At 46.0% G+C, this 22111-nt stretch overlaps 1 protein-coding gene across 1 annotated transcript; it reads left to right on the top strand.

Moving 5' to 3' along the window:
• The first annotated feature begins 6280 nt into the window (after window positions 1-6280).
• Window positions 6281-10048, top strand: SDF2L1 (stromal cell derived factor 2 like 1). Its single transcript, XM_069030905.1, has 3 exons — window positions 6281-6525; window positions 7249-7445; window positions 8672-10048. The coding sequence occupies exons 1-3, from the start codon at window positions 6357-6359 to the stop codon at window positions 8948-8950; spliced, it is 645 nt and encodes a 214-aa protein (XP_068887006.1). The 5' UTR covers window positions 6281-6356; the 3' UTR covers window positions 8951-10048.
• The last annotated feature ends 12063 nt before the right edge of the window (window positions 10049-22111 follow it).

Genomic DNA, 22111 nt, shown 5'->3' with positions numbered 1-22111 from the left:
CCTTCTGCCTCTTCAGTGACATTTTCTCTTAGAAAAAAATTACACAAAATGAAATTCAAAACAAATCATGCTAAAATGCTGTAGACAACTTGCTAAATCTTCATTGAGGCAATTCCTGTGAGCTTTTCTGTCATTTGATAGCCGTATGGCTCTGTTACAGAAAAGTTTCTGATGTTCTGTAAAGGCTTCCAGCACCCTTGGTATTTCAGAGGGGATATTTGTGCAACTGCTACTTGCTTCCCCTTCTGGGAGATGAACGTCACAGCCTGCCCACATTCCCCAAGAGGCTTCACTTACTGATGAGTGCTGTTACTATAACAGCTGAAGTCAGCATAACTCTGAAATAATGTAATGAATCATAAAATAAGTACCTCCTGTCTTTGCCAATGCAAACTCCGGGGTTTTCTTCCTCTTTCTAGAACTGTCAGTGCTCCCTGCCTCTGCACAGGTGAGAGGCACTACATAAGAATCTTAGACAAAGCTTGGCTTCTCAGCCTTCTTAACCTTAGTATGCATTTAATGCTATTAATGGTTACATCCTTCTTAAATATTTAATGCACTTCCTAGAGGCTTTTCTTTCCTGATTTCATACCTGTTTATCCAGCTGTCCTTCCTGTGACTGGAAGCAAACATTCCCCAGCAAGCAAATCTTGCCCCTGTGCCACATCCCCTTAGATAGCAGCAGTGCTCCCTCTGCAGCTTGCACACACAGCTGACTGCCAAGACAGCCCTTGAGCTGACCCCCACAGAGCCCAGAGGGGAAAGGTCCTTACAAATTCAGCCTCGAGCTGAAAGGCAAGGCAAGCTCCCTCTGGATAGTCTTTCCTCTGCATTGAACACAGGAACATTGGCCAATATTTCTGGTAGAGCTGCATAAGCCAAGACATAGACTAAGCAGAGGCTGCATCTTCCAGCTTAACTAAAACAAAACAAAGCCCTACCTCATTTTAGCTGCAAAAGCCAGTAGGGCATCTCACCATCCTCAAGTGCTTCACTGCTTCTGAGCTTGAATTTCTTTCCCTGAACTTTGAGTTATTCAGTAGCAAATTTCGAGTTTCCTGTATTTCACAAAAGTGTTTTCCAACAATTACTGCTTCCAACAAGGCGTCTGTTTACATGTCGACATAAAAAATGTGTTTTCTTTTTCTTGTTCCCTTGGCTGCAGCTAGTTAGTTCATTTGGGATTACAATGGTAGCACAGTAGGACTTGGTTTGTCTTTTCCTTGCATGAAATTTTGTTGAAAGTGTGAATTGTAAAAGGCATTGAAATGAGACAAAGTAAAATCCATCTTTTAAATGAAGGATGTAAACATTTTTTTCTCTGCCCCAGCCTCAAAGATTTGGTCTAAATCTTTGAAGTTCAGTGGCTTCTGTAGAAATGTGTAAACTACAGTTTTTCATCCATAGAACAGCTTCCTCCATCTTCCATCAAAACGGGCTGAAATCCCCAAACTCTGGGATAATCTGCTAAGAGTGAAAGGCTTCCCTGCTTACCATGTGACACAGCCAGGCAGTACCTGTCACCTTCCCTCACCCGTGTCTGAAATACCTGAATTAACACCAGCACAAAATAATGCCAGTACTTGGCAAGGTGTGTGGTCCAAGCAAGGTGGCTGAAAGGCAAAATTTGGCATTGTGACCTTATTATTAACCTGACACTCGGCATTGAATTATGAAGGACTGTTAAAAGCACCAAACTCAAATCCTTCCTGATGCACACAGCAAGTCTCTGGTCCTTGGCGGTGCTGTGCCTCATTGGCAATGAATTTTAATCCATTCTCCCTTTTTTCAGAGGGTTATTTTCTCTCTACTGCATTTCCTTCAGTGTCTAATGTATGGCAAAACTTAATATTTGAATATGAACTATATGAACTAAGCCACAGCATCTGTGCCTTCTAACTGGGGTTGACATGATGTAAAGCCTGCACATTCCTTTTCCAGATGCCTCTTTTCCTGATGTTGAGGTCTATTAAATATACAAAGACACCTGGTCAAAAAAGAGTTGAGATGGAGGATATTTCTCCTAGACAATTAAATGATGGGTCCAAAATAGGTGCTGTTTAACTGTACACATTAATAGCTTAACCTAGACTATCTGATTCCGTGAACTGTTTGATTGCATCAGGAATTCAGTTTGACATCTCTGAAAGTTATTATACTATCTGGAGTTCATTTCTTGGTATTTATGATAAAGGTTCCTAGAGGAAATTATCTCTATTGAGGTGAGAAAGGGGCAGGTTATATAAAAGATGCATAAATGTTCAGTGGAATTTTCAGAATTACATTCGTATTTACCTACCACTGAAACAGATGTCTAGAGGTTTTTAAAATCCCATGAAGAACTAAGTTATTTTAAAAGCTGCCTGAACTGATGTAACATACATTGTATTTTTACATTCTTATTCTAAAATAGAAGCTAGTCATCAAAACATTCCAGTCCATGCCTACAAATTCTAAATAACTTCCTCAGCTTCAATTTACACTGTCTAAAAAAAAAAGCAGAGTTAAGTCTGAGTCTGATTTTTACAGATGTTGATAAGGAGTCATTAAAATGAATTAAAGATACCAGAGGCAAGTCCTTATGTTAAGGAAAAAAAAAAAAAAGGAATTAATGCAAACTTCAGGAATACCTCAGCAATGTCACTACACATGTAAATTAATCTGGCAGATCACTTACAGTGGTTGTTGTCACCTCCCAGCATCACTGAAAACATGTGAAAAATCTCAGTTGATTGAATGGAAAGGCAGATTAATTCCTTTGGCGTTCTGAGGGGAGATCCCCCGCTCTTGAAGGACAAGCATCAGTCAGGAGAGTGGCTGAGAGATGGAGACAATGATGGACACAGATTGCCAGGACTCTGCAGAACTTTCCAGGAAATCCTCTCTACCTCCAAGACTAGAAATAGAAGACAGCAATTAAAAAACGTCAACTTTTCTCCCCCAGATGAAAAGACCTTCAATTTAAATATGTATGTATGTATTCATTAATACTTATTTTTGTAAATCTCTTCTGCTTATTTACTTACTCTGCTTATTCTTACATTGTTTATATTCACTGAATGCAAAAATCTAAGCAAATTATTTTGGTAATCTAGTCCTTAAACAATTTAGGCTGAGTGATAAAATGCTGGAATTCTATAAATTTTTGGCAAGCTATTTTTTGTCACTTCGATTTCTCCCCGGGTGGGAGCATTTTATCATTATTATTCCTGTTCACTGTTTGTATGAGGCTTAGGGGTCACAGTTGGAAGAGCTCTGTTGTAAGGCATGCCAGTGGAGACAAATGTTTCATCTGAAGTGAGGTTTATAACCAGCTGTTCCTCAGTGTGGAGTGAAAGAAGGAGACAGAAAAAAAGCACAGAATCTTTGCAGACCTTATTGTCTACAATTACTCTCTTGAATTCAGTACAGTTCATCTTTATTGATATCAGAGAAGGGACCAGATGCAGAGAAAAGCCAGTGGAAGAGCTCATGTGGACTTGTTTCTGTATCAGGTACTAATGGTTTCAGAAGTGTCCCTGTCTGCTTTGCCTACAGTTTGTGTTGGTCTGAGAAAGAACGCAGGTTTGCTGCAGGGTTCCCCATAAATCAAGGGCTGTCTACACCAAAAGATGCACTAGTGCTTTTTGGGGGGCAGACCACGCCCAGGTGTTGCCAGCTCTGCTACCTTAGTTGTCAGTAACTGCTCTAGCCATGAAAAGCAAACAGAAAGTTTGAAGCATCTTAAACAAAGGCCAGCATAAAAACTATATCCCTTTTCTATAATCTGTTGCTTTGGGTCAGCATACACCCTCTGAAATTTTCTTGTGCCACAGATTTTTCATTCCTGCATGCTAAAAGCAGGAATCTCAGTCATTTTTTCAGGGAGGGCCAAGTTGTACCTACAGCTGCCCCTGAGTGGAAATGGTAGGACTTTCTAAAATGCTTGAAAAATCAATTGTGCACAAGGATTGGGGAGGGGGGAGCAGGTTAAGTAATTGAAGGCTTCATAGTTACATTCTACATTCTCCCCTTTTACAGCACTGTTGAATTATTTTGTTTGTGTGCATAAACAAGAATCATAAAGAGATTCCTATAAAAAAACCCTGATGTTCCCATGACCAATGTGAAGCCACATAATTTCTGAGACAATTTACCTGGAGCTTACAGCAATCTACCAGAAACAATAGAGGGCCCTGTCGCAATGAGGTGATTGTTAATTGCCATGGGTGTTTGGCATTGATGGGCTCTTTGATGGCAACCGTTCTAACCCAATTATGTTTCTAAAGTGGGACAGAAAAGCATTGTAGGGAGCACCATGTAAACGGCACTAAATGCACTGAGACTGAGCGACCTCCCAGAAAGATAGACAGGTGCCAGCTAAAGCCCCATATGATTGATTTTCCACGGCTAAAATGGCAACCACAGACATCTGGTTTTTCCCCAGTTATAACAACAGAAGTAAGTGTGAGCTGTTGTCTTAGTCAGAACAGCAAGGCTGCTTAGAATGACATAAAAATCTGACAATTGACTATCAGTGGGGGATTTTTTGCTTTTCTGCGAGTAAACCTTTATATTTCCAGCACTAGGAAACGAGTTTTTAGTCCTGAGAAAAGCACACTCTGTGTGTGTGTATGTGTATAGACATGTATGTATGTGACTGAGTTAAGTACTTGAGCTTGTTTTAATGCTGACCTGGCATTTAAGTAAGAGATTTTTCTTAAATGTAGCTGTAGCTATGGAAAACGGGCCAAAGCCAGCACAAAAAAACTAACCATTCAATTGAGTGGTATCACATGGGCAGGAAAAAGCCTTGCAGCTTCAGGACTGGTGGAAGAGAGAATCAGCTGAGCATCTTATGATGTTTGCACTACCCAGCAACGCTAATGTGCTTTCTAAATCATCCTGTAATATCAACTGCAGTGTTTCAGTTCTTTGCTGTTGCAAGGACAAAATACTATTATTACAAAGATTTAAGTCCCAAGACAGGAGCCCTTCTACCTGTCTCTTTGCCACTAAGAAGATCAAAATCTTTTGCTCTTTTGAATTACATTACATTCTTCACAGTGTTACGTGGGACTCACATAAGGCTGTGAGGTGGTACATGTGAATCCTATGAGCAGTTTTAGAGGCAAAAGCTATTGAACTATGTAGGAGTTCAAGTGTCCTTTGTCCATGGCTGCATCTTATTGAGATTTTCTTTTTTTTGGGGGGGGGAGTATTTCTTCTTCAATAAAGGACAATATGCATGCAATAAAGGACAGTATGTATGTTAATTTATGCAGGTGTTTTTTCTACAAACTAGAACTTAATAACCTCTTTGTTATAAGAACTTTGCAAGAGACTGAAGCACAGAAGGCAAATTTTGGGATCCAAAAGCAAAGATGTTATGTTATTGCTACAGCTTAATGTTACATCAACCATTGTTAGTTCTTCTTTGTGAAGTGTTTATGCCCTATAATTACAAGCTCTAATATAATCCAGAAATTACTGGAGCTGTGATGTATTATCATCCAAGTCACTTCACAAACATGAATTCCCTTTGTTTTTCAACACTGTGCTACTTTTCTCTGTAAATCTCCAAAATGGGTAGATATTTACTCCATTCTAAGAGTCCGAATTGCAGGGAGGAGCAGACCTAAATGTGCCGCCGGCCAGCTCTGAGCTAGAAGTGGCCTGAATGGAACAGGAGGGGCCGATTGACCTGACAGCGCCAACTGCGGCTCCCCGGGGCTGTGTCCAAACACTGCCCCTACCTGCGCTGTGACCTCAGACCCGGTTTGTCTCTGGCACGGCTCTCGCTGCGAGGACATTTGTCCTTTCCAGGCTCTGATGATAATTGAACAGTCCTACCCACAACACGTTTTCCCCCAAGGCCTTTTAACAACCCCTCAGCCTGACTTGGCTATAACTTTTCATACAGCCCAGACTACGTTAGACGAGAGGGCAGCAGTGACACACCTGACCTCTCCTCCTACGTTCTCAGCAAGGGCAAACTGCAGAGTCGTGCCAGCGCTGCCCCGGGGGTGCCCGGCAGCCGCAGGTGCCCCCACTCCGGGCCCGGGGGCGAAGGCGCCCAGGGGCGGCGGCAGCGCAGCCCCGGCCCTGCCCCGTGAGGGAGCAGCGCCCGCAGTTCTCCTTCGCGTCCTCCCCTGGGGACCGCCACGCTCAGGGCTCTGATTGGCCATTTCTCCCCGTGCCGGTTCGCCGTAGCCCAATGGGGGTGCGCGGCGGCGCGGAGGGCGGGCGGGGATTGGCTGAGCGCGGCGGTGGGCGGGGCGATCGGCGGGCCCGCGCGGGGGAGCGGAAGCGCCGTGCTGAGGGCGGCAGTGGCGGCCGGGCTGAGGGGGGCGGCGGGGTCGGTCGGGTGCGGCGCGATGCGGGCTGGCCGCCGCCTCTTCCCGCTGCTGCTCCTAACGCTGCTGCCCGGGCTGTGCCACGGCAGGGAGTCGGCGCCGGGCGCTGTGACTTGCGGCTCGGTGCTGAAACTGCTGAACACCCGCCACAGCGTGCGACTCCACTCGCACGAGGTCAAGTACGGCTCCGGTGAGCAGGGCCCGGCCGAGGAGCGTGGGGCACGGGCTGTGAGGGGAGCGAGGAAGCGGGGGGGGACAGGCGGTGCCTGGCAGGGAAATGGCGGGGGTGGGCAGGCAGTGAGGGTGGCGGGGAAGGAGGAGGAAGCTGGGGTTTCCCGAGGTTCGTGTCCTTGGTGCAGAGGGAAGCGGCAGGCCAGGGATGGGGTGTAGGGGTGCGCTGGAGACATGGCAGGGACAGGAGGATGCTGAGGCCTGCGGGACTGGAAGGCGTGTCAGCTGCACTGTGGGCCCTGGAGTCGGGATGTGACAGGGGTGCTTTGCCCTTGTCCCTGAGGTAAGCCCTGTTCAGTGTCAAGGGCCTCAGCTGTACCTTCCCAGTGTCTGTTCTGGCAACGAGGGTGTTGGTCTCTTTGGGGACACAAAGACCTTGGTAGTATTTTTGATAAAGGTGGGATGGTGTGAGTAGTACCTGTCGTGGATCAGATTTTCTTGCATGTTCACCATGAACTTTGACAGTTTGCATCTGCTAACACACACTGTGTTTCACTGCTTCCCTCTGAAAGATTATTTGGTACCTGCATTACCTTTGCAGTCAGTAAATGGACTGTGAGAATTAAGCATCTCGTAAACATGAAGGCATGAGAACATTAAAGCAAATTTCTTTAGTTCTTTCATGTCTTTTTAAACTGGGGAGGTGGGATAAGTCCTGTGTCATTTAATTCTTTTCAAACAGGAAGTGGGCAGCAGTCAGTGACAGGAGTTGAAGCTTCAGATGATGCCAACAGCTACTGGCGGATCCGTGGGAAGAGTGACAGCAGTTGCCAGCGTGGGACACCAGTGAAATGTGGGCAAGCCATACGACTTACCCATGTTAACACGGGGAAAAATCTGCACACTCATCACTTCCCATCACCACTCTCCAATAACCAAGTGAGTTGGTTTAAATCTTAAGCTTTTGTATAAATAGTGCATGCTGTTGACAATAGCCTCTCCAGTTACTCGTGTTTTTGGAGAATCAGACTTGGGTACCAGCTGCCAGAAGCAGTATGTCTGTGCATATCCAGATTCAAGTATATGCTTTTCTGCATCTTGAAATTGTGTATTTCAGTTCTTGACAGAGGCATAAATTAGTATGTGCCAGTATTGGTATTTCACAGTAGTTTTAACAAATCTGCATTTTGTTTTTCTGCACCATTGCTACTGGGAAGACTGTTCTGAAATGTTTGGTGTTTCAAGATGCAGGAGATTGAGTATCTCCCTCAACATTGTGAAGATTGCTCTAGAGCAAGACAACTAATCGTGTCTTATAACTCTAGACATTCCTATGTCCAAATTCCTTGGTGATCCAGTCTCTTAGTCCCAGTTATCTTCTTGCTATCTCTATTTCATTTCACTGTTCTTACTTATCTCTCCTCCTTCCACAGGAAAACTGAATCTGCCCTCGCAATCATATTTATTTATAATTTTGTACATATCTAGAAGAGTGTAGTTTCTAACTGTAAATCAGCCCCAGTCTTCTCCTTGAACAAATACTTCACCAAGATTGAAAAATCTCTCTTAATTAATGCAATTGTTGGAAGATTTTTGTTGTTATTCACGTCAGTCTTTCATCAGGCCGTGTAGATAGGTTGTTACATTCAAACTTGGAAGATCTGACTCTTTGTGGAAAAGGTTTTTCTTTCACCATGAGTAAAGTGGCTGAAACAATAAGGTCCAGCTCTGTGTAGGGTGTCTAGATAACCAGATTATTTTAAAAAGTGATGAAAAAATAACATTTCAAAAGAATTATTTAAGGGGAAGATTGACTCTAAAACTTCCCCTCAGGTTTCATTTTTCAGTGTAGACACTTCATATATTGTAATTAATGTAAGAATGTTCAACTGTCATTGTTGGGTTTTGTTTTGTTTGGGGTCTTTTTAGCACTTTTTGCTCAGATTACAGGTTGGAGTTTGTGTTCAAAGTTGGCACTTTGTGTTCAGATTGCAGTGGTAGAACCTTACTGCTTCTGGCTTTGGTGACTGTTGACAAAGCAAAACAACAGCATTTCTTCTTTCCCCATCCTTGTCTTTAAACTCTGTTGAGTCTGTGGTTGATATGTGTGTGTCCTGGAGGTGTTTGCTTACACTTTCACTTCAGGAAGCTTGTGTCTCTAACAGGAAGTAAGTGCCTTTGGGGATGATGGCGAAGGAGATGACCTGGATTTCTGGATTGTGCAGTGCAGTGGGACTTACTGGGAGCGGGAGGATGCCGTGCGCTTCAAGCACGTGGGGACTGAGGTGTTCCTGTCCATCACGGGGGAGCAGTACGGCCACCCCATTAGAGGTCAGCGGGAAGTTCATGGCATGCCTGCTGCCAACCACCACAACTATTGGAAAGCCATGGAGGGAGTCTTCATCAAACCCAGTCTGGACCCTGCAAAGCACGATGAGCTCTGAATTGACACGGGATCCAAAAGGCTTCGTTTGACTCCAATGTTCGGAGATGCTAATCCTTGGTCTCTTCTAAGTCCTGCCTTGCCTGAGTGACTGACTTTCTGTATTACTGAAGGGCATTAGTTCATTCTAGGAATGCAGCACTTCTGTGGGGAATGGCTTCTGCCAGGTTCAGCCACTGACGTTTATTTGGTGAAATCCTTTCTGAATTTCCAAGCTTTATTGGTGAAACTAGTTCATACATCTGTTAGTTTTTGTTGTCGTTTGTTTGGTTGTTACTTTTTCTCGAATTTGAAGGAAATGGAAAAATGAAAGTAATACTTTTCTCTAGTCTCAAGTACAATAAAACTTTGTATTTTGTAATCTTTTTCCAACTATAATTAAATATTTGGAAACCAATTTCTACTTCCTAGTGAAAGAACGTTATTGATGAGGAGATGGATTGAGTCTAGAAAGGAAAATATTATTCTGAAATATGCTTTTGAATGACTTGTAGTCAGCTATTTAGTCTTTGAGTTAAAAAAAAAGTATCCATTTGAAAATTGCATCCAATATCTTATGAGAGTTTCATTCTGTATTGTATTGGAAGACTTGAAAATATTGTGTATGTTGGAGTAAGAAGGCAAAATTTTAATATCTCCCTTCATCTGAGAAATTCAGGTGTCCTGGTTGTGTTGGTACAGCTGGTTGTCCATTGGTAAGGCTGCTCTGCTCTATGAACAGGTGCAGAAAACTGCTGCTTGCTTAATTAATATTAGAATTTTATAAAGTTTCTTATGGTGCAAAGGAACAGTTGAATTTGGCTTACTTCTGTGTCACTCTGCAAGATCAGTATGACAATCCAGGTGAATAAATAGTGAGGTGTATGCCTATGTGGGGTTTTTTATGTGTGAATCAAGAAAGCAAAAAAAATCTGAGACAATGGTTTGGTCACGGATTTTTGACAGATTGGTATGCACTGGAGTGCTAGCAAGGAATCTTCACTGAACAAGTTCAGAATTTCTGTGTTCCTCTGTGAAAAGAGAAACTAATTCTTCGGTGTGTTTTTTATGTAGTGTTACTGGAAATTCTGATTAAAATTCAAATGCCATATATTTGTGATTTTGTTTCAAATGAAAAGCTTACCAAATGAGTGAGAAAAGTCAGAACATTCACGTGTTCTTGTTTCCATGTGTAAATAGTTTACTGATTATGGTGCTCATTAGTCAATCAGTTAAAGAAGCAGGAAACTGATTTATTGCTCTTACAGCTCCAGTCAGGAGCTGCAGTGTTGGTGTTGTGTTGGGAGGGTGCAGCAGGCGATTGAGTTCAGCTTTACAAATCCACTGGCTGCTGTGTGCACCTCGTGCCAGGAGTGCTGTCCAGGCTGGCTCCAGGTTTTATTTAAGAGTTTCCTACTAGGGAAGATCCCCTGTACCCTGTGGAACAAAGAACCTCTGTAACAGCATTTCTGTGTACCTTGTTATTTTTCTTCAAAGAAAAAGGTAAGAATGTTTTTCTACTAATTTTAGTTGCATGTGTGTATCTAAGGATTGCAGGCATTTTAGAGATTAAGTAGACTGGCTTTTACTATTTTGTAGTAGAAGTAAACTTCCATGTGATTAATATTTCAGGTTCACTGATACTCCTGACTAATCGGTATTGAGGTTGTAGCTATAGAGGATAACTCTTTAAAAAACAAACCAAACCTGCATAAACAATCTTTTTCTTTATTAAGAAGGAGAGCTTTTCTTTTGAAGGTGGTATATACATAAACACAAAAAATGTGATAGCATTTGACAGGAGGAAGAAATAGTCTTGGCAGCAAGTTCTCTGTCAGTAAGAGCTAAAATGCTTTGTGCCTACACCATATGGGCTTAGTGTTTGTGCACCTGGAATACTAAATTGGCTGAGATGGGGCTCGTCTCGGTCTGTGTGCCAGGTACTATCCCCACCCAATGATTGTGCCTAGATGTCTCTGTCCCTAGCAAAGGTGGTTTTCAGTCTTATTTATTATGCTTGAGTGAGATCTCACTGGATCTTTGGCTTTCTGTTTTGGATTTGAGCCAAACTGATTTGGTGAGGCTGCAAAAAACTGACTTTTAGTCCTTATTGCTTACTTACTAATATGTTCTCAGTTTTGAAAAATATTTGTACCTTTTATTTGTAAAAAAACAAGCTGCCACACACAAATGTACCCATGAATGCCTTATTTAAAGACGTGCAACAATATTCCTGTGAACTGAGTTTCCTCCACTTCTGATTCTGACCAAAGTGTAAAAGTCACTTAGTATTTCTCTTGGGCATGTATTGCAATAGTTGGGGGGGACTTTGTTTGGGTGGGGTTTTTTCCCCCAATTTTCATCACTATAAATGTTGTTCTGAAGGACTCTCGAATAAGTCCAGTTGAAGTATGTCTTACTTTGGAAAGGTCTAATATTATACTTAAAGAACTCTTGGTGCTTGTAGCATGCTAAATTCAGGCTAATATGAATGTAGGAAGTGCAAAAATTATAGCTGTGGAAAACAGTAGCTTGTGCTCACATGCAAGTACTGGGATTTTAGAGTCTGATTCAGGTGTCTTTATTTACTTTGGCTGCTCATAATTCACCATTTCAGTCCTTCCCCCATGGGTGAGGACTAGAGCCTTGGAGAATCTCAGTTTTTTTATTGCTGTGTGGTGGTGTTTGTTTTCCATATGATTTTATCGTCTGCCCAAAGCTGTTGGGGCTCTAGGGTAAAACATAAAATACTGAGAGTTGTAGATATAAAAGTTGGGAATGTGGTTTTGTTTCTTTATTTGCCTTTATTTAAGGTGATAAATTTTATACCTCCTGTCAAAATTCTCTATATGCTTCAAGGTTAAGGGAAAACTGTTTGTTTTGACTTCTGATGCTAGCAGGAAATAATTCTTTCAAATAACTGACAGATGCTTTCCCATTTCTTGCTTACTACTACAAGAACTCTCTGAAAAGGTGCACCAGTGTTGCTTTGTACTCCTCCTTTAATAAACCAGAAAGGCTTTTGGGGAAAGAATTAGAGGGATCTGTATTTATAGTTGTTCTCAGCGGGAATAGTTGCTAAAGACTACTCTGTCTTGAAAGCAATCTCAGTGCATTTTGCACATATGTATATATAGTTCAATGTGAAATGACAAAGACTTCCTTAGATGTGTTCATTTTGGAGGCAAGTGTGTGCCTACAGATATTTTTTTCTCTATTTCTGGAAGCTCTTTAGAGCTCTGTACAACTGCTCAGCATATGAACACTTGCCTCACGTTTTGACTTCTCAGTCAGGATGAATGAGACCCGGGTTTGGTTCTTGCAATGGGCTGGAAAGGATGTGCTGCTCATTGATTCTTCATTCTGAATGTCAAGGCTAAATATAAACCAGTGTTTGAATATAATTGGTATAACCATAATTTAATTTATTGTGATTGGGAATACTAATTGGATGTATCTGTTCTTATTAGGTTAAATTAGCATATCTTTTTAAAGAGGAAAAAAAATACAGTCAAAACAAGCCTGTAACAATGACTCTTACTCAGCAGTATTTTTAAGCCTGTTAGTTTTGCTGGATCTTCTGTCTTCTGCTTGCCTTCCCCAGCACTGAAGCAGAAGCTGACACTGTAGATGCACCATGTTTCACACCTGTCCTAGACAGAGGCTGAACTGTAGCAGTATCTTCTTCCAGCAGCAGCATCCTGCTGGTGTCTGACTCTCTGCTTGGCATCCTTGTTGCCTCTTTGTTAAATTCCCTGCTGGCAGCTGGGAACTGGCTGAGAGCCTGTCTGAGATTTGTGTATGGAGGGTGTCTGATGCTAATGCCCCTCTTTCCTAGTTTTGAGTTCTCATCTGTGCCCTTTTGATTTTGCAATTTTCTCTTCAAAAACATCTCCTGTAATCCAGCCCTGGGCCACCAATTGATTACCTTTGATAAGTAATTGCTTCGTAACACGGCTGTTCCATCAGCTGCCTTTCAGGAATCCATGTTTTTGGGGTTACAAGACAGCACTTGTGATTGTGTCATTAAGCTTTTTAAGGAAGCAAAAAAAAAGTTACCCTCAAACAGGAATGCTCAAAGCTAAGGAAGTACTTTCCTCTTCATTGTGCTTGTTTCTACCCTGTGGGCTAGGAAGCACAGGAGATGGTTTTCTTCCTCAAGGAAAAATAAAACACTGAACCTCACCAACCTGGAGTTGCATAGGAAACACAAGGCAATTCGAACTTTACCTTAGGGTTTATTATACACGCAGGTCACAAACAGTAATGAACTTTAAACATTTTAAAAACCTTAGGACTCTAAAGGAATAAGTATTGTATACCTCTTCCCTTTCATTCCAGGGACATTCTAAGCATCTTAGTGCTCCCATGTTTATAAATTTTTCAGTAGGATGTGCGGTATTTACACCTAATAATTTCTTTTTACTCTCTATGTAAAAGGTGGAAACCCAGCATTAGCTCCTTCTCATCTGTTCCCTGAATCAAACTTGCTGTAATTGCAGTAATGTGTGGGAATCGATTGAGATATGGTCAACCAATTTCTCTGAGGACAGTAATGTTTTGCTTTGGGTGTGTATGAGCAAGGAAGGAATATAGTGAGCACCTTGAAAAGTAGACTTCAGCAGCTGCACCATTCAATGCTTCTTTCTCTTTAAATTGCATCAAATTGAACTGATTATAAAAACCTTTTTACTGTATTTGGCATTGTGCTAATTCTAAATTAGCATAAAGCTCACAGTGAAATCCTGTGATAGCTCTGATACTGATTCAAGCTGCTGTTCTGAGAGAGATTCATCTGTCTTCAGTCCTCTGGGAAAATGGTGTCCTGCTTCATTAGGATAAGAAGTGTTAGAAGCTGTATGACATCTCAAGGGTACCAAACCCTTACAAAACACATTACAAATTAATCAGAATGCATGCAAGCTGTAAAGCTGCCTGATTACTTCCTGTGTGCTTTTTTTAAATTGTAAAAATAATGTGCAGATGCTGGCTTTGGCTGTCTGGAGGACTGTCGAGCTTTGGCTCAGATCTATGGCTCCTTGCTTGATCTTTGTGAGGGCTATGTGTTTATTCACCTAAGCTTCATTTTCTGAGAGTACTCATTAGTAGTACAAGTGTGTGCTTGTACTTGTGAAAATCGAAGTAGATGGGGTCAATCTAAGTGCAACTCAAACCACGGTTGAACATAAGACACAGCAGGTGCCCGATGTTGTTGTTTTCCTTCTGCTGATGCCTTCACAGCCCTATCTCTGCCTGCCTGGCCGCCGCAGCCTGGAGGGATCGGGCTGTCTGGCTTGGCCGGTGCCCGCAGAGAGCCCCTACACCAGAGTTTCTCTTCTGTGCGCTTGATTGGTGACGCCTACTCTGTCCTGCCTGGGGAACAGCCCTGTGGACGAGCTGTATAAAAACTTGCGTGGGGTAGATGCGAGCAGGGCCGTTCTGAGGAGAAAGGGGCGGGCGCGTTTCTCTCTGTCTCGGCGCTGGAGCCCGGAGCGGCGGCCGCTAGTCAGCGCTGCTCCTCCGCCTTCCGCGCCGCTCCCCAGCGCTGCCGGCTGCCTGCGAGCCGTGTGCCTTTGGCAGCCCGACAGGGTTTCAGCAGCGCGGCTTTGATCGCCGCAGATTTATACTCTTCGGGGGGAAACAAATAACATCCGCTTCCCCCGCGTTACACTGCTAAGGTGATCAGCTGCTTCAAGACCGCCCGTGCAGCCGTGCCTCCTTAGGTGCGCTCTGCCAAGTCATGTACTGCTCGGTTATTAGAAAAGGAAGTTTAAAACATTAGCATAAGCTCTGAAGCGGTGCTTCAGGCGTTTCTGTTTACTATTTTTCTTTAGGATCGTTGAAGTGCGGCCAAGGATGAAGTCTGTTTGCTTACAGTATACATTTAAGGCAGTTCTCTGTATTGTAAAATTAAATACCGATTTCTGCTCGGTGGAAGAAGAAAATGCACGAAAGGATCGTTAAACAGGGAGCTCTCCTTGTCCTGTCATGTACAACAAAACATACTGCATTTCGCAAGATCTCGACAGTAAAAGCTAAAAGGAAATGATCTGTTCCTAGCTAGAATAGGTTGCACGTCAGTGGTAGTTACATGAACACCTCTTATCCCTAACGTAGCTCACCTGGCTCTCCTTGGCTCTTGCTGGGCCGCTTCCCCTGGAGTAGATCCTGTGCCATGCGCCGATGATTCCCTTTGGCATGAGGATGAAAGCCGAGCTGCCATCTCTTACTAACACGATATCGGTTTACGAGCCGCTGGGAGGCTTCTGCCAGCCATCCTGCGGGGATGCAGCTCCCGCTGGCTTCATAGGTCACCCACGTCGCGCCCCACCAGCCGTCCTCAATGGGGACAGCAAGCGGCGGGTCCAGTTCCCCTTCCTGCCAGCACAGTTATTGCCGAGGGTTTTGTTCATGTGCCAAAAGAACGTAGATTTTTTTTTTTTTCTTCCTTCATGTCCGCCCGGCGGTGCAATTTGGGTTTCTCAGCATCCGCAGCCTGCCGGTATTCTTTCATGTGTAGTAGAAAGATGCTCTCGCACAGGAGCCTTCCGCGATCCCGGGTACCAGTTATTTGCGTGACAGCCGCTGCTAGCGGCGATCCTTGGGTGATGGTAGGAGACCCTCATTGTCGTAGAGAAACTGTTCTCACGGCTCACTCTGCCCCCACCCCTCTCCTCTCCTGTCTGCCGGGCACGACCGGCGTCTCTTTATTCAGCCTCGCCCGCCGCAGCGGGGCGTGGAGGGAGCGGGGAGGTCCCACGGCGTGCGCCGGCCCCGCCGGAGCCCCCGGCTGCGGGCAGAGCCCGGCCCCCGGCGGGAGTCCTGGGCGCGCACGTCTCCCATGGGAGAGCTCCTCGCCGGCTGGGCGCGGCGATGCTTGGCCGCCGGGCCGACGCCCGGGGACGGGGCTGCGTTGGGCAGCGCCTGTGTCCGATGGGCCGGCAGAAAAGGCGATTCCTCCGCTGCCTTCACCCGACTTCCTCTGGCCAGGCGGCAGGTTTAAAGCCCAGTAGCTCAAGAGCCCGAAAGGCTGCGAAACAGAATCGTTGTGCCTCCTTGTGCCGAGAAAACACAGCAGCGACTCAGTCAGTACCTGCCCGGGAGAGGGAGTTGAGAGGCTCGCGGACGCCCTGAGTGCTTGTCCCCCATCAAGGACGCCCGGAGGCCTTCGTGCTTAGGGTTGTTCTAACCGTGCTCTCATACAGCTTGTGGGAGGGATCCAGCCCTGTCCGGCTGCTGACACTGTGAGACAAACACGCCTTAGTGCATCCCCAGCAGTTCCCATCCTAGTACAAACCCATCTAGCTCGGTAGCTGGTTTCGGCGGGCACACGGAAGGTGATGTGGTAAAATAATTGCATAGGCACTTGTTTAATCACCTGTCTACTCCGCTTGTATCCTCCCCGCTTGTTCAAAATGGGAAGGGTCATGACTCGTGCCAGCAACATCCTACTCTGGGCTAGCTTTGGGTGTGCTTGTGACTCCATCGCCAAAGGAAAAAAAAAAAAATAGAGCTCTTATAGCATTAAACCTGTGTGGGTAAAACAGACCTCGAGAAGTGCAGAACGCGAGGCTTCTCCTGAAATTGCACCCAAGGGAGCACCATCTGCTCTCTCTTGCAAATATTATACTTTTGAATGCATTACCTCTGCCTTCACTGGGTGAGGATGTGCAGATGATTACTGTCGAGCTGCAGGCAATTTTCTATAAAGCTGCACAGCAAAACACGTTTATGTTGTGCTGCTTTTCCTCAGCAATACAAACCTACGGTGAGATTGGCTCTCAGTCGAGCTTAGAGACTTCAGTCTCCAGGGCAAAATATTTTAAAATGTTAAAATATTTGTCTCTCTCTATGGGCGCTGTTTTCCCTCATGAGATGGGCGGCTGTTTATTGTAAGTAATTAACTGAAATCTTGTTTAAGAAGTCCCAGCAGCCTCGGAGCCCCTCAGTCTCGGCTCTGGGGGAAAAAGTGCTTCGTGACGCCCCGTAGGAAAACTGCCATTCCCAGGGCTAAAGCCGGGCGCCGGAGGACAGGAGGGATGCTGCTCGGCAAGGGGCGGGGAGGGGCGATCCGACCGGCGGGAATAGATTCGCTCTTTAAGGGGTAAATTCTCAGTTGGGAGGGTACAACTTCCCTCCTCCCTACTCAAAAAGGTAGGGGTACTTGTGATTTTTGAAGGCGGCAGCTGGAGTTGAAGAGACACCGTCCTCCGGGAGAGCAGGGGGTGGGTAGCAGAGGGGCGGGGGGGCCTGAGAACCCTCCCAAGACTGGAAATATGCATAGCTTTTTCCGGCTTCCAGCGACACCCGAAAGCCGAGCCAAGGAGCGAGTGAGCCCCGCAGCGCTTGTTCTGCCGGGACGGGGAGGTGGGGTCCCGAATGTGGGGAACATCAGAACAAAGTGAATATGCGTGTCAGTGACGGAGAAGGAGGGTTTCCGAGCCCGGCGGTCCTCAGCAGGGCAGGGGCGGGGGCTGCGTGGGGCAGGGCGCAGGCGTGGAGTGGATGTACAATGGGAGCTGGCCAGGGGAGGGTGGTTCAGCATCCTCAGCACTAACCTGCCGCCGGGGCAGCTCCTGCTCTGCCCATAGCACGCTCCTGGTTGGTACCCCGAGGTGGAGCTCCGGCAGCGGAGGTTGCGCCGGCTGCGTGCCAGGGCACTGGCCCCACCGAGGGGGAGATGTTGCGTGGGGCGACCCTGGGAAGGCTGGTGCCGAGTAGGATGTTACATTAAAAGGTGCTTTGAAGGGAAAATAATAATGCTGAATGTGGCTTTTCTTTCCAATCTGCTTTCTGTGCTCTTCTGCATAGGAAACTTGCCCAGTCTAGATCGTTCTTGTCAGAAAACCACCTTGACACTAGATCATATTTTTTTATATCTGATGCCTTAAGAAACCGAAGGAAAAATGATTGTTGTTCAGTCTGAGACACTATGGTTTATATGGAAAGAATTCCTTAATACCTAATCTAAAATAAAATTCAATCCGCATAAAGTGTTAACTAAAGTTCAGGGATCTTTTGGAATGAATAGGTAGAGCTATGCTTAAGGTGCTGGGCTGGGACTGTTGAGCGACACACAGTTTGTAGCTGCAGAACTGAGTGACCCCAGAAACGTGTCGGTACTTCTTCATCCCATCTGGAAGAGAATATTATAGGTTTTCTTTGCCTTGTCTGTGAGCAGTGCTCTGGGTACTGGGGCAGGTGTCCAAGAAGCCAGCAGGAAGACTGGGTGACGTGCCCAGGGCTGCCCAGGTGAATCCTTGCCCTCCCCAATATCCTTCTTCCGCAGCCCCGCGGAAGATCACCCGCTGCCTCTCTGCTGTGGGCCTGCTCGGAGCAGGTTAAAATGGCGATGGCCACCCTGTCCCTCGAAGGCAGGGGCTTCTACGTCCGGCTGTCCAGGGGCTGCGGGGTGACCGGGAGCGGGTGGGAGCCTTGCACGACCGCTACCGCCCGAGTGACGGAGGCTGGATGTCCTGCCGGGAGCCAGTGCCTCTTTGGCCCGGGGTGTTGTAGCCCCTGCTCGAAACTGCGGGGTGGCAGGGGTTCCTCACGCCTGGCAGCCCTTCTCTGCTCCCTGCTTTCCGCCGCCGGGACTGACCGGCGGCAGGTGGGAGACTCTCACTCGCGTCTTTGCGGGAAATGCGATGAAACACAGTGCGGCGGCGGGGTCACCCCCGAGCCTCCCGGGGGGCCCGGGAGCAGCTTTCCCGACGGCACGGTCGGATCAGCAGCAGGGTCTCTCCAGGCTGGTGTCCGGGACATTTATGTGCATCGGTGGGTTTAAATTGAATAGAGAAGAGCCAGGGAAGGATGTTCTTGGATTTTGGGCAGAGATAATCAGAAATGTGTGACTGAATAGCCTGAGCAATACTTAGTGCTGACGTGTCTCCCCCCCCAATCTATGTTATTATGTGCCCCCAAGTTAACAAAAAATTTCGAGATGTATATGTCGAGAAGTGGTTTTAGCCAGTGTCCCCTTTGACCCCCCCACCCCCCAAGCCTGTCCTCCCCTGTCCTCTGCTGGGACTGGCGGACGTGACTTTTTGCGTCAGCCTTTCACGGAGGGGAAGGCAGTGGCTTCAAACACACCTTCCCCGACGGAAGGGGGGCCGCCCTCTGCATCCCTGTGTCACCGAGGGGGAAGATCCTCAGTCTTTAAGCTTTCCTTTTGGTCAGAGCCTGCGAACAAAGCGGCGGTACCGACTGTCAGCGGGGTCCTCTCAAGAGCCACGAGCCAGAGACCTTCGGAACCCCCAAACAATCCGTTTGCGAGGGCCGGTTTCACCCGGCAGCAGCTGTCGGGCTCAGCCGGCTGCGGTGCACTGGCCTTTTCCTGAGCACCGAAAATGAGTCCCCGGCACCGAAACCCTTTCTTCCTGCCGGCGGTAGCGCGGCTGAGGCTGCCCGTGCCGCTCGGCGGCCGCACGGGTGCTCGCCGCGCCGTCGGGGCAGCGGGGGCGGAGCGGAGCCCGGGGGAGCCTCCCCCCGGCCCGGGGAGCCGCTCCGCCGCCGGAGAGGGGAGGGGAGGCAGGCTGGGGCTTTACCCCACCCGCTGTGGTGCCAAGAGCCATTCATTCAGCTAGTCCAGGATTTAAAGAAGACCCCTTACCCCACCGGCTCCCGTTAAAAAGGGTGCAAGTGGAAAACTTCTTTTTTTCTTTTTTCTTTTTTTCTTTTTTTTGTGTATGTGTGAGATTTCGGGGGAAGAGATTGGTGGTTGTTAGTTTGTTATGTTGTCTTCTGTAAAAGTTTACCTTTCAGTAAGGTTGTCTGCGCATGAACAGGGAAACAAGGGGAAGAAGGGATCTGATCAGAGAATTTAGACAGAGATTCAACCGGGGAACACCAAAACTCCCCTTTCACTTGTTCCAAACACTGCTATAAATGTTCTAAGTGAATCACCTTGTGTTTGGGGATAGGCAGCGAGAAATCCTTAGCTTTGCTCATTCTTGGTGTCTGAAACATCTTGTGCGTGAAGGTGACCTCCATACTTCTCTAGACAGCCCCTTTTCCTTCAGAACAGGAAGGTTTTAATTTTCTCCTCTCAAACCATAGCCTCCGTTTTGTTTGAATTTTTCAAAATAATTTAGAGATGTGTTAAAGGTGTATCTGCTGTGAATAGAAAACCAAGTAACAGAATTTTGTGCTGGAGGGCTGTGTAAACCCAGATGGCCATCACCCCAAACTTGTTCTGAGATATGACGGGAATTCACAGTGGTGGAACAAACCAGTTTGTTTCTAGCACTGTGTGATAGTGGCTTTTGTACTCAGTGTAACTCGCTATAGATTTTAATTGGGCAAAATGCTCACAAAGATGTAGCAGCTCCTGGCTAAGGTGTTACTTCTTAGCATATCAGTGTTTGAGGAAGGCAGGGCTCTGCTATTTGTTGAAGTAGTAGCAGGGTGATTCTTTAAAACATTTGACTTATTACATTCATGCAAAATGATACATACATTCGAGTTTGCACCATGACAGTGGCTTATCCCTGTCATCTGATTACTCTCTGTGTCTCAAGATGTGTGAAAGGCTCACCTACCTCCCAGGTGAAGTGAGTAAGCAGGAGTTTTACAGAGTCGGTGTCTGATACTGAGCCCAGGCACCGTACCTAGTTTCATGCAGTGCCACAAAGACTATTTTGGTTTGCCCTAAGGGACTTCCATTCTCAATTAGCCACCCACCCACTGTTCTGCTAGTTCCTTATGGCAGAGATCCCTGCCCGTGGAGCTTCTGGTGACAATACACTAAAGAGAAGAACACTGTTTTAAAGCTCTGATGCTTTGAGACTTTTCTCCCCATCTGTTCACTTCTGAGCAGAGGGATGTGTCCTTTGCAAGAATGCAGGGCTGCTAGATCCAGGCTTTGCCTGGGGAAGCTTTCCATTCCCAGGAAGGGTTTAGCTGGAGTCTCAGAAGTTGTGTACAGATTTAGCCAGGCTTCAGCTGAAAAGCTGGATAGATAATGCCATTGTCAAGCCTCCAGTGGAGCAGTTTGGCCACCTGCTACACCCTTTGGATGGAAACAGGATGTTTATTGGAGGGCTCTCCAGGAAGGGAACGCACTTTCAGGTACCCCATCTGAACAGGGTTCTCAAGGAGTTAACAGTGTATACCTTTTTCCTGATCAGCTGCAGCTAGGATTTAGATTTTTTATGTGTTTCATCCTCTTTCTTAGCACTTAGTTTGTTGTAATGGCCAGAACATGTCCTATCCAGTCTGTGCTGAGATGAATTCTGAGGACTGGATGTGGAGCAGTGGCAGGATATAGCCCTAAAACCCAGCAGCTTGTGCTTCCTGCAGGGAAGCGGCTGTCTATGGCAGCCCTTCTAGAGGCAATGTACACCCTCTGCTGCAGTGGAGCGAGCACAGTGATGATCAGCAGGTCTAAGGAGAAAATTCTATTGTGCCTTGGTTTTTAGTAAATATGCTATGAGCTACCAGTGGTATTAGGTCTAATCATAGCCTCAAAGCTGTGGCTGGATTTATGTTGATCACTTTAAAACAAATCTTACAGATATATTTAGTAGAAGAATGTATAAAACCCCAACCCCCAAATGGTATTATGTAACCAATACAGTATTTAAGTGCCCCCTGTGTAAACTAAGTGAAAAGCCTGCTGTTTGCTTTCTTTGCCTCTGTTGTGTATTGGTCAGCCGAAGTCGGGTGCTCTGTTTGCTGTTCTGATTACTATTTTAAAAGGAAAGATCTGTAGGATCATGTTATCCAGAAATTGAAAAAGACTTAAACCCCTCTCACTGAGCTTAAGAGAGGGATCTGGGGCTGAGTGAGAGCCCTCTCGTGGGCTGCCCAGGGGTGTCTATTGCCAGGGGAGCTTGTGCCATTTGAAAGCACATGCACATCAAAGATACAGCCCCACACAATGTACTTTGTCTCTTTATTTTGGCATGTGTGATGTCGCCGTTCTCAGCAGCCTCTGCAATCTCAGCCACAGGGTTCAGCTGAGCTCAGCAAAGATGATGATGTGTTAGTGTAGGGTCAAGGAGATGGTGGGAGCTATTGGGCCAACTGGGAACGTTGCTGCTGCTCTATCTAGAGCTGATATCTGGTGAAAACGAGAGGTGGATTTCCTCTTGCTTTGAACCAAAAGGAGTTTGTAGGCTTCCCCCCCAATTTAAAGGAGTTTGTAGGCTTTCCCCCTAATTTACTGTTATTGATCTACCAT

The sequence above is a fragment of the Aphelocoma coerulescens genome, chromosome 15 (genome assembly GCF_041296385.1).
Source record: "Aphelocoma coerulescens isolate FSJ_1873_10779 chromosome 15, UR_Acoe_1.0, whole genome shotgun sequence".
Taxonomy (NCBI): domain Eukaryota; kingdom Metazoa; phylum Chordata; class Aves; order Passeriformes; family Corvidae; genus Aphelocoma; species Aphelocoma coerulescens.
The sequence above is the reverse complement of the archived record's forward strand: the minus strand, read 5'-3'. Positions and strand labels throughout refer to the sequence as shown.

Excerpts from the sequence above, each read along its gene's own strand:
- SDF2L1 (XM_069030905.1), top strand. The coding sequence starts at position 6,357 with ATGCGGGCTGGCCGCCGCCTCTTCCCGCTGCTGCTCCTAACGCTGCTG. Across the intron at positions 6,526-7,248 it reads CGAGGTCAAGTACGGCTCCG|GAAGTGGGCAGCAGTCAGTG; the intron begins GTGAGCAGGGCC and ends CTTTTCAAACAG. Across the intron at positions 7,446-8,671 it reads CACCACTCTCCAATAACCAA|GAAGTAAGTGCCTTTGGGGA; the intron begins GTGAGTTGGTTT and ends TGTCTCTAACAG.